General features: G+C 49.1%; 1 protein-coding gene across 1 annotated transcript in view; it reads left to right on the top strand.

Moving 5' to 3' along the window:
• The window catches only part of ADAMTS16 (ADAM metallopeptidase with thrombospondin type 1 motif 16), a 145,937-nt gene that overhangs the window by 77,663 nt on the left and 54,974 nt on the right, over window positions 1-13,300 (top strand). The window contains exons 11-15 of the mRNA XM_039217681.1: window positions 3,801-3,949; window positions 5,880-6,052; window positions 8,311-8,441; window positions 10,827-10,950; window positions 11,779-12,023. Coding sequence (XP_039073612.1) covers window positions 3,801-3,949; window positions 5,880-6,052; window positions 8,311-8,441; window positions 10,827-10,950; window positions 11,779-12,023 — 822 coding nt within the window. The remainder of the gene's footprint in view (window positions 1-3,800; window positions 3,950-5,879; window positions 6,053-8,310; window positions 8,442-10,826; window positions 10,951-11,778; window positions 12,024-13,300) is intronic.

Below are 13,300 nucleotides of genomic sequence, written 5' to 3'. Positions count from 1 at the left end.
TATGTTTCCGGCCACGCGGGCACCAGGTGCTTCTCCGGTCTCCTGCTTCCTGTAGGACCAATTCCCTAGCTGTGATGCTGCCTCAAAATAACCCGTCTATGCTGGTTACGTTTTATTTACCCCAAAAGCACAGCTAAGTTGGTTGTTTGGGGCATTTTCAGTTATTTTCCCTTGTTAAGCCAGAATTCACAGCTAACAAGGACCCGGCAATAATGTGCTCTGTGCAGCGTCTCGGGGCTGCACGGTGGCCCTGCTGGACGGCGTCAGAGGCTCCTGTGGAGGCTCCCTGTGCCGTCAGCCATGTGTCCTCCTGCGCAGCAGGTTCTTGGACGCCCGAGTTGATCGGTTTAGAAGTGTGCGCTACCAGACATGTCATGGTGCCTTGGCCGGTCTCAGTTGGTGTGTCCTGGATGCTTGGCAACAACCACACGGCTTCTGTGCCCTTTTCTCCTGGACGGAGAAGTTTCCCTCCACCCTGTGCTGCCAGTGAGGCTTGCGCGTGGTGGTCAATGGGGCTAATATTGATTGCACCCTTGTAGCGTGAGTTTCTGTCCTTAGTACATCACATACATGCAGCCCTTACAACCGCCGTGCGAGGGTGAGTCTATCTCGGACCCCCTCGGGCACGCGAGAGCCTTTCCAGGGAAAGAACACTGGGTTCCTTTATTCTCACACCGGGGGAATCCAGAACAGGGAGCTGGGACCACAGCCCAAAGCGAATGAAAGCAGATTCTAGCTCTCTGACAATCGTGGGCCTCTACTGTAGAATTAAACCAGCTGTCATGTTACGCTGACCTGAGATTTGGTGCCCGGTGCTTGGCCTGTGTTCCCGCATCGGATTTTTGGAACAACTCAGCCTGGCAATACGCATTGCCTCTAAGGTTCTCAGGGACGCGCAGGCTTAGAGCACTTGAGTAACTTGCCCCAGGCCACAGAGCAGCAGAACTGATACTGAGGCTTCTTTTCTCCCACCTCCCCGGGTCAGCTGGTGCATTTTGTCAGGGTGCTTCCTGTGTGTGTGGCTTTAGGTGTGACATGCAGACTCGGGGGACAGTATCACCGCAGGAACAAGCACTCATCGTGACACGTTTCATGCTAAGACAAAGCCTTCTCTCAAAAGCCGTGTTGGCCATAAATAAAATATAGATGGTGGGAAACAGGGGGCTGTCCTCAGAGACTCAAGTGGTGTTTCCGTGGAAATGGTGCCCGTGTATTTAACACATGCTCTTCCTCTGACTTGCTCACGGTGGGCTCCACGGGTCAGTGACCTGTGTGGAATTTATACATGAAGTCAGTGCGGCGTGAGTGTGCGTGTGAGTGTGCATGTTTGTGCGCCTGTGCCTGCATGCACCCACGCAACCCCCCAGCCTCCTAAGGAGAAGATAGTGTTTTCTCCTCAGACTTCCAGAAAGGTTTTTAAGTAACTTTTTTAAAATTTATTTTGAGAGAGAGAGCTCGAACAGGGCAGGGGCAGAGAGAGCGGGGAGAGAGAGAATCCCAAGCAGGTTCTGCACTATCAGCACAGAGCCTAACACGGGGTTTGAACCGACAAATTGTGAGCTCAAGACCTGAGCTGGAACTGAATCAGACGCTTAACCAACTGAGCCACCCGGGCGCCCCGAAAGGACAGTCGTATAAGGATATTGGGACAGAAATAGCAGAAGAGGCATTGGCAAGACCCCTCACTGCGGCGGCAGCTTGGCCGGCAGAAGACTGGAAATCCCGCGCCTGTGCACGAAGAGGGAGGGGACTGCAAACCCCACGTGCGGGGGGAGACCCACCTTCAGGCTTCCAGGAAATGAGCCACAGAACGGAATGGCCTCTGTGCAGTGGGCACTCTTTGATCGAAAGAAAAGGAAATCGTAATCTGTACAATTATTTTCCTACATTAAAAAACATAAAAGGATAAACCCGAAATTTTGAAAAATAAAAGTAAATATTTGGTGTAATTTTAAAGCAAAGTGAAACCACATTTTCTTCAAGTAATCCTTAAACACCAAAAGCAAAATCAATTTGACCCAAACACCGATCCGCTTCTGAGCTTAGTCCTCAGCATAACAGAAGCAGGGCTGCAAGGGGCTTTAAACCTGATGATGTTTTCTGAGTTTCAATTTGTTGGTCTGGCTTTCACATTTTCCGTGTCGTGTGTCAGAAGCCCTGGCCAGGTGGTTTTTTTAAATGGGACAAAACAACCACAACAGACCCCTGACTTGTCCCTCCCAGTCGCTCCCCTTCCCTCCCCGTCCCTCCCCTTCCCATCCCTCCCCGCCCCGCCCCTCCCCGTCCCTCCCCTTCCCTCCCCTCCCCGTCCTTCCCCTTCCCTCCCATTCCCTCCCCTTCCCTCCTAGTCCCTCCCTATCCCTTCTCGTCTCTCCCCTTCCCTCCCCTCTCTGTCCCTCCCCGCCCCTCCCCTCTCTGTCCTTCCCCTTCCCTCCCCTTCCCTCCCCTTCCCTCCTAGTCCCTCCCTATCCCTCCCCGTCCCTCCCCTTCCCTCTCTGTCCCTCCCCTTCACTCCCCGTCCCTCCCCGTCACTCCCGGCTCCAGGGCCCTGCCCAGAGCCCGCAGGAGCCAGCCATCTGCTTCTCTTCTCTCACTCAAGGCCATTGGGGAGCAGGCGCCCTGCTGTCATCTACATGCCCCTCACTGAGCTGAGGGTGTCAGGGGGACCTGAGGACTTGTTCTGTCACCTGGGGTGAGGACAGGGGGTGACAAAAGAGACTTTTTGCTTCTAGGGGAGAATCAAAAAATTAAATGGATGAGGTTTCAGTGCTCAGAATTTCTTATGTTCAAGTCCCACGCCATTTCTGCATGCCAACGGTGGTCAGATAGCAGCCGTGTGATATGTCTTCACCCAACACAACAATGAATAATTGAAGTATTGTTATTTTCCTCTTGTATAGTACCGTATTTTCTCTCAGAACAAATCTGGTGGCCCTACTCTCAGAGACAGACAGGAGAGGACTTCACCCCACCCCTCACCCCCCAGCCCTCTGGCCAGGCTCTGCTGGTCCATGCGGGCCAGCAGCAAGGGATGAGCACTTCCTTTTCTCCTCTCAACAGATGGCCTGAAGTTCGTTGAAGTCTACACCAAACCCCGGGTAGAAAACCAGCACCATTGAACACCACGGAGATGCTGTGTAGCCTTCCGTGTGACGGAAGCAAAGACAGCACGTGGCTTTGAGCATGAACTGACATCGATGAGCGCTCCTCTTGAGAAAGGACAGCCTCATGGGGACACCTGCAGCTCAGTGTGGGCTGTTTCATGTCCTTAGGAAGCAGTGTAACCTCTGACCCCCGCATCCTCTGTAACCTCCAGGCTCCAGGCTTGAGCCCAGGTGTTTGGGCGTGAAGGCGCAGAGCCTTGGCCAGAAATGACAAGATGTTGAGTCACAGGGAACGTCCAGCTGGACGTTTCTGCCCAAGACTCCGTCTGCTCTGAAAGAGATAAGAAAAGCACGTTGTTCTCGGAGAGATTGGAGTTCACTCACCCACGAGCTGAACGATCGGGCTGAACATTTGCACAACACCACTTAATTAACTATGCTGCATTCCGGCAGCTCGGGCGCTAGGAAACGGTTCTTCTGTGGATCTTCCCTCTGTGGCGATTTGTAAACCAGGCTAGGTTTGGGAAGGAAGGAGAAGCAACATTCACTGTATTTGCACCATATGCTGCCTGAAGGTCAGATGTTGACATCTGCGTGTTCTCCCGAGCTCCTCATGGCCGAGCATCACAGCAGTGATGGACCTGCCTACCCAGCCATGAGTCACATCAGCCTTTTTTTCTCTTTCTTAATTTTTAGTGGTGCCGGGGAGGACAGTGTGTGAAATTTGGTGACCAGGGCCCCAAGCCCACCCATGGCCATTGGGCAGATTGGTCTGCCTGGTCCCCTTGCTCCAGGACCTGCGGAGGGGGGGTGTCTCACAGAGACCGCTTGTGCACAAACCCCAGGTAAGTACGTCCTCACTTCCTTCCTCACGAGCAATTTCTGTGCTGCGAATCTTCCAAGCAGCATGTGGACCTAAATGCAGTAGTATCGATCTGTTCATCACATGGTGTTGTAGGGATCGCCGGCTAAGTGTAACCACATGGACGGAGCTCGGGAGTATGATGCTCTGTGAAATAAGTCAGTCAGAGAAAGACAGATACTGTACGATATCGCTCCTGTGTGGAATTTAAGAAACAAACAAGCAAAGGGGAAGACTAAGAGAGAGGGAGAAAGCAAGAAACAGACTCTGAACTACAGAGAACACATCGACGGTCACCAGAGAGGAGGTGGGGGAGCGGATGTGAAACAGGTGATGGGGGTGAAGGGGTGAACTTGTGACGGGCACTGGGTGATGTACGGAAGTGCCGAGGCACCATATTGCACACCTGAAACTAATGTAACAGTGTCCGTTAACTGTGCTGGAATTAAAAAGCATCACTGAGTAGGAAAGTCGTTGCAGGCAAGTATGTCTCAATGGTATCACCATGGTACAATTTCAGATGCTTGAAGCTAACCTGACCATAGCAGGGGGTGACAGATCCATTAGTGATATTCGGGAAATGGATTTCAACCTCTTTTATGTGAAAAACCAAGGGTCTGCTTAAAATAAATACATAGGGGCGCTTGGGTGGCTCAGCCGGCTAAATGTGTCCCTTCGGCTCAGGTCATGATCTCACGGTTCGTGGGTCCGAGCCGCACGTTGGGGTTTGTGTTGACAGCTCGGAGCCTGGAGCCTGCTTTGGATTCTGTGTGTCTCTCTCTCTCTCTGCCCCTCCCTCCCCTTCTCTCTCTCTCAAAAATAAACATTTAAAAAACTCATAAAAATAAATTAAATATATACATATATAAATCATGAAGCTGTAGAGCACACAAATGAATAAGAAGCAGTAAGAACCATTTTTTTCATGTTAAAAAATAAAGCTAGACAATTGGTTCTTCATGAAATATATTCACCTTTGCAACATGTAGTTTAACTGTGACCTTGGACGAGAAGACATGGACGCCAGAAGCTGTCCCCAGTGCACTGGGCCGGAGGAGGTTCCAGATCCTCTTTCATGCCTCAGTTTGTTTAAAACAGGAGTCACATCACAGCTCTCTGGTCCCGTCTTTAACGTGTGACACCCAGTAGGTCCCCCCCACATCGTACAGGATGCCCTGGTCCTGGTGCGTCCCCATGAGTTCAAGGGGCTGAGCTGGGGTGTTTCTTGCCCGCACCGACCCGTGGGAGGTGACTGGTCCTTCGGACCCAACCTGGCGTCCTGGCCTTGCCACAGGAAACTAACTGGTAGTGGAAAGAAGTTGCCGTTTGGAAAGCGAAGTCCTTGAATGTCAGTCTCAGCTCTGCCGGCTGTGAACCGTGGAGTTCTGGGCGAGCCACCCTCACTTAGTGGTCCCTCCTCTATGGAGTGCAGAACAGTAATGTCACCCTGCTTTCTGCAGGGGTGCTGGGAGGTGAGGGTGAACAGATGCTGGCAGATCCATTTCCACACCCTAACTTGCTCTACCGATACTGTAAATAACACTGCCCATGCTGTTAAAGGTGAGACAGTGCCATGCCCCTTAGAAGTACACTAGTTGGTCCCTGTAAATGACGTAACAGGGTCTGCTCAGCTCTTCAATAAGCCTAATTTCCAGAGAGGGGAGAGTAGCTATTAAAGGTAGAACATTTTCTTCTTCTTTTCTTTTTTTTTGTGTGTGTGTGTGTATTCATCGTGGGGAGAGCATGAGTGTGAGCGGGGGAGGGGCAGAGAGAGAGGGAGACCAAGGAACTAAAACGGGCTCTGTGTTGATGAACCATGAGATCGTGACCTGAGCTGAGGCTGGACTCTCCACCAGCTGAGCTGCCCAGGCGCCCCAAATATAGGCTTTCTAACTGTGAAATGTATGTTCCAGACCATCGCATGGAGGGAAGTTTTGTGAGGGCTCGGCTCGGACTCTGAGGCTGTGCAACAGTCAGAAGTGTCCCCACAACAGCGCTGACTTCCGTGCGGTACAGTGTGCCGAGTACAATAGCAAACGGTTCCGAGGACGGCACTACACCTGGAAGCCGTACACTCAAGTCCAAGGTAAGTCTTAACTCCCTCCTTCTAGTAACAGCCTCGTGCTTGAAAGAATTACATGACTGAAAACTCTTTAAAGAATTACATGGTTGGAAGTGTGGTGTTCGGATAGACCCCATTGCTGTGTGAGGTCATTGTCACAGGCTCTTCTGCCTGCCCCATGGCCACTGGGGCAGAAATTAGCAAGCAGATAGAGAACGCTTACATAATACCATAAAATCTTCAAAGAAGTGATAAAGCATTCAAAATAGGTGACTTATTGATAATGGATCAGTGCTTTTTAGTTACAAATCACAACAGTGGATGGTGATGTTGCTATAAACATGTCACCCACTGAACACTTAGAGTTGCCAGAGAATGAAAGAAAAAGTTTAGCATCTTTTGGAAAGTAAGATGATCTTCAAGTATATTATATTCAAAAGTGTTATTCTAAACCAAGAAGTTTATTTGTACCATATGTACGATTTTATTCTCCAGTTTGAGAGAAGTGTGTATTATTCTTAAGATTGAAAGAACTTGAACTTGGTAGCTCAATTGGCATAATTTAAGGAGAAATTCAAAGAACACCTAGTCACCTCACCCTTTAAAACTGGGAATCCTGTCCAAGCAACACCTAAGAAATAAATAAATCTCATCTGACATTACTCTTCTCCTTCTGCAGCCCAATAGATACCATGTTTTCATGGTAAGAGCTTTATGAAGTCAGTGAATTCTGGAAGGAAAACTTTAAGCAGTTTCATACAAAGCATTTTCAGTAGTGTTTTTAAATCCTAAACTCGGTAAAATTTAAGCCAGTGAGAAATAGGTAGGCAGGAGAAAAAGGAGAAAGAATTTTGAAATGGGGTCCAAAGCATGTGTGCTCTTCAGGATTTTGCTGTCTCAGGAAATAAATACAATCACATAAGCACGTACTCAATTCGATTCTTAGGATTATTCAATGGGGTCTCATCTTATACGATAAAGAAAATATTTGTGGATAAGTCTGGAGTCCATGAAAATTCCTAAGGCAGACTATATTTTCATCAAGTCTTCCCTTTTTTACTAAGAAGAACGAAGAGAAAAAAGTTTCTCTAGAAGTCCACATTAATTACATAAATCATAAAATATTTGAAATAGATTATCAAGAGAAGAGGTTGACTTGATCTGCCACTTTTTTAAAATTTTTTAAGGCTTATTCATTTCAGAGAGAGAGAGATAGAGAGAGAGAGAGAGAGAGACAGAGTGTGAACGGAGGGCGGGGCAGAGACAGAGGGAGACACAGAATCCGAAGTAGGCTCCAGGCTCTGAGCTGTCAACCCAGAGCCCGATGCGGGGCTCAAACTCATGCACCGTGAGATCATGACGTGAGCTGAAGTCGGACACTTAACCGACTGAACCACCCAGGTGCCCCCATCTGCCACTTTTAAGTGTACAGTGATACCTACATTCTCCACATATCAGTATTTCATTGATAATCATTGTGTTCATAGAAAACATCATTCTCTGGAGATTTCATCTAAAAGTTATTCCTTTTATCAGTTTAAAAATATTATAAATTTCATCAAATGCATTCGCTTCTAAAAAATTTTTTTTAGTGTTTATTTATTTTTGAGAGACAGAGACAGAATGTGTGAGCAGGGGAGAGGCAGAAAGAGAGAGGGAGATACAGAATCTGAAGCAGAATTCAGGCTCTGAACTGTCAGCACAGAGCCTGGCGTGGGGCTTGAACCCACGAACTGTGAGATCATGATCTGAGCCGAAGTCAGATGCTTAACCAATTGAGCCACCCAGGTGTCCCGAATGCACTAGCTTTTAAGAAATTGGTGACCATTTGAATTCTTCTATTACATTTTTCTTGTGAGAATTGTGTATATTGCTACAAAATAGTAATGACCTTTTGCATTTCTGCAAGAGAATAGCTCATCATAATAGTAAAATAGTCAAATAGTGATGTTGTAGCTCCAGTCAACAAATATTTATTGAATGCCTACTATGTGCCAACCACTGAGGAAAGAACAAGGACAGTAAATGACACAATAGAGTAAAAACGAAGAGTGAAGCCTTATGCAAATTCAAAATTAAAGGGAAAACCAAGCCTCAGGAGACAGCCATCAAAAATGTCTTTGCAATGGATATTGTGTGGGACTTATTTTATGGGCAAAAAAAAAAAAAAAAAGAAAAGAAAAGAAAAACCTTAAAAAAAAGTCTATCTAAAATTTAGAACAAAAATGATCAGAGCTTAAGTATCTTTCTTATTTGTGTTTGTGTGTGTATTTCTTTTTAAGATCAGCACTTATGCAAACTCTACTGTATCGCAGAAGGATTTGATTTCTTCTTTTCTTTGTCAAATAAAGTCACAGATGGGACCCCCTGCTCGGAGGATAGCCGTAATGTTTGTATAGATGGGATATGTGAGGTAATAATGATCGTTCATTCGTTCAACGCACGTCTCCAGACAGTCCGCTCTGTGTCAGGCGTTCCTCTGAGGGGCTAAAGACACCGGATGTTTAAATCCCGCCCTTTCCCTCCCGCTCACAGCCGGGTGGGGGGGAAGCCGGATGAACACGCACAAGGATGCACGGTGGTTTGTCCCCGTGGAGGTGCCCATGGAGGACGGGGAGCAGGGGGGGTTCTCTCCCCGATGCGGATCTGGGGGGTTTGCGGGGCTCCTTGGAGAAGGGAGCTTCCGAGCTAGACGGGGAAGGGTGAGTTGGCGCCCGGGGGTGTGGGGGAGCCCACTGGGAACAGGGTCGTGCCAGAAGGTGTGGGCTGGTGGGACCCGACCCAGGCCTCGAGCACCCAGAGGGCAGGCAAGGCAGGGGTGCCGAGGGAGGTGAGGGAGCAAGAAGGGGTGCACGGAGGGCTTTTATCCCCCTGTCCTGGGGGAGCAGACCCTAGGACCGGGAGGAGCCGGGGGGCAGGCTCGGCCAGGAGCAGCACGCGTGGCGGCTTGGACGGTAGAGGAATCAGGGGCAGCTTCGAGCCCGGAGGTCACTTTGCATCGTGCAGGGACTTGGAAGACAGACGGGAAAAGAGTTGGTGGCTAAGTGGCCGTAGAGCTGTGGTGGGCAGGGGTGAGACGGGGAAGGAATTCCGTTCTACGCAAAGTGAAGGCATTACCAGATCACGTGCCACATACATTGCATATAAATGATGGGCTTTTCATTGAAATCACTCAGTGTGCTACTCACGGGGTCCAAGCACCTCGGTCATCCGTTCTGGTTTCCTCCAAGGGGGATGACCGTGGTCAAGTCGAGTTATCCACGGAGGCACACGCAGGGTAATCCTTTTTAGTCGGTGAAGATCACACTCAGTTCTTTCGAGGTCTCTTTCAGCTTTAAAACGTTCGGGGCGCCTGGGTGGCTTAGTCGGTTGAGCGTCCGACTTTCGCTTAGGTCATGATCTCGCGGTTCGTGGGTTCTAGCCCCGCGTCGGGCTCTGTGCTGACTGCCAGCTCAGAGCCTGGAGGCTGTTTCGGAGTCTGTGACTCCCTCTCTCTGACCCTCCCCTGCTCGCGCTGTCTCTGTCTCTCTCCTAGAAATAAATAAAAACATTAAAAAAAATAAATTAAAAAAAAATAAAACATTCAAGTTTCTGTCCATTTTGTCTAAGGATTATTGGACTTGTTAAATATTTCATTATTTTCAGGTATTCTTTATGACCCAGTGTCACAGTCCCCTAAATGTAGTTCTGAAATCCAAAAAGCCGTCACACAGAAAACTTACCGGGCTGCCCAGTAGAGGCTGCCCTGCATCTGTTTGCTGGCGAACACCTGCCCTCAGCTGACGTGAGGCTCTTTGTCAGTTTTATCGATCTCACTTCGGGTGAGGATGTACGCATTTGGCCGTATAAAAGTCCTTTATGCGTTTTACTGCATGCTACCCTGGGCCCTGCTTGGACTCTCACATCACGTGCAAAATACGTTAATTCCCTTCCTAAAATCAAAAAAACCTCTGGATTCCGAAATGCATCTGACCGTAAGGGTTTCTGACCAGGGAATTGTGGACGATAGTTCTTTTGTTTCTGAATGGGTTTTTTACACGTACCTCCTGAACTCCTTGTTAGGAAGTGTAGCAGTGTAGCACCAGAGAAATTATAAAGGTGCCGAAAATTCTAAGACAATGAACAAAGCTGCCCTTTACATAATTTACTGCTGGGGATAATTCCCAGGCGGTATGTATTACTTCTCTCCATTGCTCATGGTGACTCAGGCACAGCAGCACATTACAGGGGACCCTCACGGGGACACATTGCTTGTCACCTGCACTAAGAGCTTTGTGTCCATCTGAACTTTACCATTAATCTCCAATATGACAATCTGATAGATTTAATTTAGGGCTCAGGTTTTTTAAATTTTTAATATTTATTTATTTTTAAAGAGAGAGAGAGAGAGAGCAAGGAAGGGGCAGAGAGAGTGAGAGAGAAAGAGAATCCCAAGCAGGCTTCATGCTCAGTGCAGAACCCAGTGCAGGGCTCGAACTCACAAACCATGAGATCATGACCTGAGCAGAAACCAAGTGTCACGCATAACTGAGCCCCTCAGGCACCCCGTAATCTAGGGCTCAGGATACTAAGGTCATGTAGCAATACGGAAGAGAACAGCGATCAAGGTTTCCTTCTTTGGACCTGAGCGTAGAGCTTCAGTCTTGCTGTGCACATATTTGGTATCCAATAAATATTTGTTAACTGCTCTGTGTCTGTGAAGTGTTCTGCTGGAGTGGGGACATTTCTCACTGGAGGTTTGTGACTTTGCTCTTGTCGTCTTTTCTTTCACGAATGACGTGTGGTCCCGGTCCCCCAGAGAGTGGGATGTGACAACGTGCTTGGATCGGACGCTGTGGAAGACTCCTGTGGTGTGTGCAGGGGGAATAACTCAGATTGCACGACACACAAGGGGCTCTACGCCAAGCACCACGGTGCCAACCGTGAGTACGCGGAGCCACCTGCAGGTGTTGAGTGCAGGAGATATAAACCAGCGCCCCCTGGAGGGAGACCTGAGGGAGACCATGGCAATAGCAGGCATCAACGGTCCTGAAGAGACTTACAGTCTCCTTCCCTGCTCCTCCCGTCAAGCCTTTCTTTTATTTTTTTTTAAATTTTTTAAGTTTACTTATTTTGAGAGAGAGAGAGGGAGAGAGAGAATCAATCCCAAGCAGGCTCCATGCTGTCAGCACAGAGCCCGATGCAAGGCTCAAACCCACAAACTGTGAGATCATGACCTAAGCCAAAGTCAGACACTTAACCAACTGAGCCACCCAGGCACCCCAATCACTTTTTAAAAAAGATTATTTATTTATTTTGAAAAAGAGGGAGAGAGAGCATGAGCAGGGAAGGGGCAGAGAGAGGGAGAGAGAGAGAGAATCCCAAACAGGCTACTTGCTGACAGTGTGGAGCTTGACATGGGGCTCAATCCCATGAACCATGAGATCATGGCCTGAGCTGAAATCAAGAGTCAGACACTCGACCGACTGAGCCACCCCGGTGCCTCCGAGCCTTTCCTTTTGGTGGGAGGTGGTTGCTAGATTATTTGAATTAAAGTGGGTCTTAGGAGCAATGAAATATTACAATAGCTCTTCTTTAATTAAAAGACAAGAAAAGAAGTTGTTTAAAGGCCTTGTGGCACTGATTGCCAAAATCCTCCTGGTTCCCAGTGTGGGTTCTCAGGTTTTAGTTGTGGGGAACCCCAGCGTAGGGAGTTGGGCTCGGCAGTATTGAATGAAATACCACCTTCTTCCCACTCCGGTTTCCTCTAGAGTATTACCAGATGGTCACCATTCCTTCTGGAGCCCGGAGTATTCACATCCGTGAAATGAACGTGTCCACTTCCTACATCTCTGTGCGCAATGCCCTCAGAAAATACTACCTGAACGGACACTGGACTGTGGACCGGCCAGGCCGATACGAGTTTGCAGGCACTGCGTTTGAGTACAGACGATCCTCCCATGAGCCGGAGAGTTTGGCCTCTTCTGGGCCAACCAACGAAACGCTGCTTGTGGAGGTAGACGGCAGCCTTCTCATTTCCGGGCTGGGACTGGGGGCCTCCTGGCATCGTTGCAGGTCGAAGGCTATTGGCATAAACTTCAAGTACGCAGAATAAGGATTACAGCTTGATAATGTATCCGAAACAAGACTAATCTGTACGTTGAAGGGGGCAGTGGACTTGTTAGCTTTCATTCCTTGGCATTTAATCATGTTTGTAGATACACACATCACGCAGTTCCCGTGTTGGGTCTTTATGAGCCGGATTTTACAAAAGTCTGCCCCTCTCCTGTACGCTGTGTGGCTGTGAGCAGTCGGCACGCTCGGGGGACTCTGCTGGGTCCTGTGGAATGGGAGCGGGGTGAGAGCCCAGAAGCAAAGTCCCAGCTGTGATGTCACATGGGTCCCCGTGTGCAGGGAAGGGGCCACACAGCCGCCTCCTGGCCCACGACTGCAGAGGCCCCGAGGCTGCCGTTAGGCTCTTCCTGCAACATAATCTGCCCCCATGAGGCTGGGCAGATGGAGGTGACAGACGCTGGACATGCTAACACCCCACCTTTTTGTCTTTCTGTGCACAATTAAAGTACTTGGTTCAAAAGTTGTCCCTTCAGCCTACAGCCAGAATGGAGATGTGAGCCACCCAGACGCCCCGACCCCACCCACTCTTGGGGCCAGGCAGCTCCTCCTGTCCTCTTGTATCTTCCTGGGAGACGCTTCCCCGGGGGCAGGGGGCAGGTGTCCCATCGGCTCACCTCCCCCCTCTGGCCTCCCGTCCTGACTCTGAGCTGCTCTTTTCACCTTATTCACCCTGAATTCTTGCCTCGATGATTTCTCTCCCACCAGCTCAGGCTTTAGCTTTAATAATGGCACAGAACAGAGATAGGTCAAGGGCGAAGGTGAGTGTGGCTTATTAGGAACTGTTTCGGATGGAGGAAGATTCGCAGAGGCTCAGGAAGCCAGACAGGAGAGCGTCTCTGGGGCCTCACCATGCAGCCCCCTGTCCGGAGTTTGTAACTATCCTACAATGCCTCCATCAACTCAGACCTGAGCTGTGCTGTCAGGCAGGGGAATGTGGTGCCAGGTGGTCAGAGAAGGGCCAGTGTCTTTACCCCCCAGAACATCACATCAGGACCAGTATGGGCACTCAGGCTCAGAGATGGGATTTCTGTCCACTGATTTAATGGGGAGGTTTCCAAAATAAAAAGCCTTCTCCCTGAGATCAGTAGATCTGATACATTCATGAGTGGAAAAGGTCCATAGGTTTGAGTAGACAAGGTGAAGTGTCCAAATCAAGGT

Source organism: Hyaena hyaena, unplaced genomic scaffold (assembly GCF_003009895.1).
Source record: "Hyaena hyaena isolate Hyena2069 unplaced genomic scaffold, ASM300989v1 scaffold_705, whole genome shotgun sequence".
NCBI lineage: Eukaryota > Metazoa > Chordata > Mammalia > Carnivora > Hyaenidae > Hyaena > Hyaena hyaena.
The sequence above is the reverse complement of the archived record's forward strand: the minus strand, read 5'-3'. Positions and strand labels throughout refer to the sequence as shown.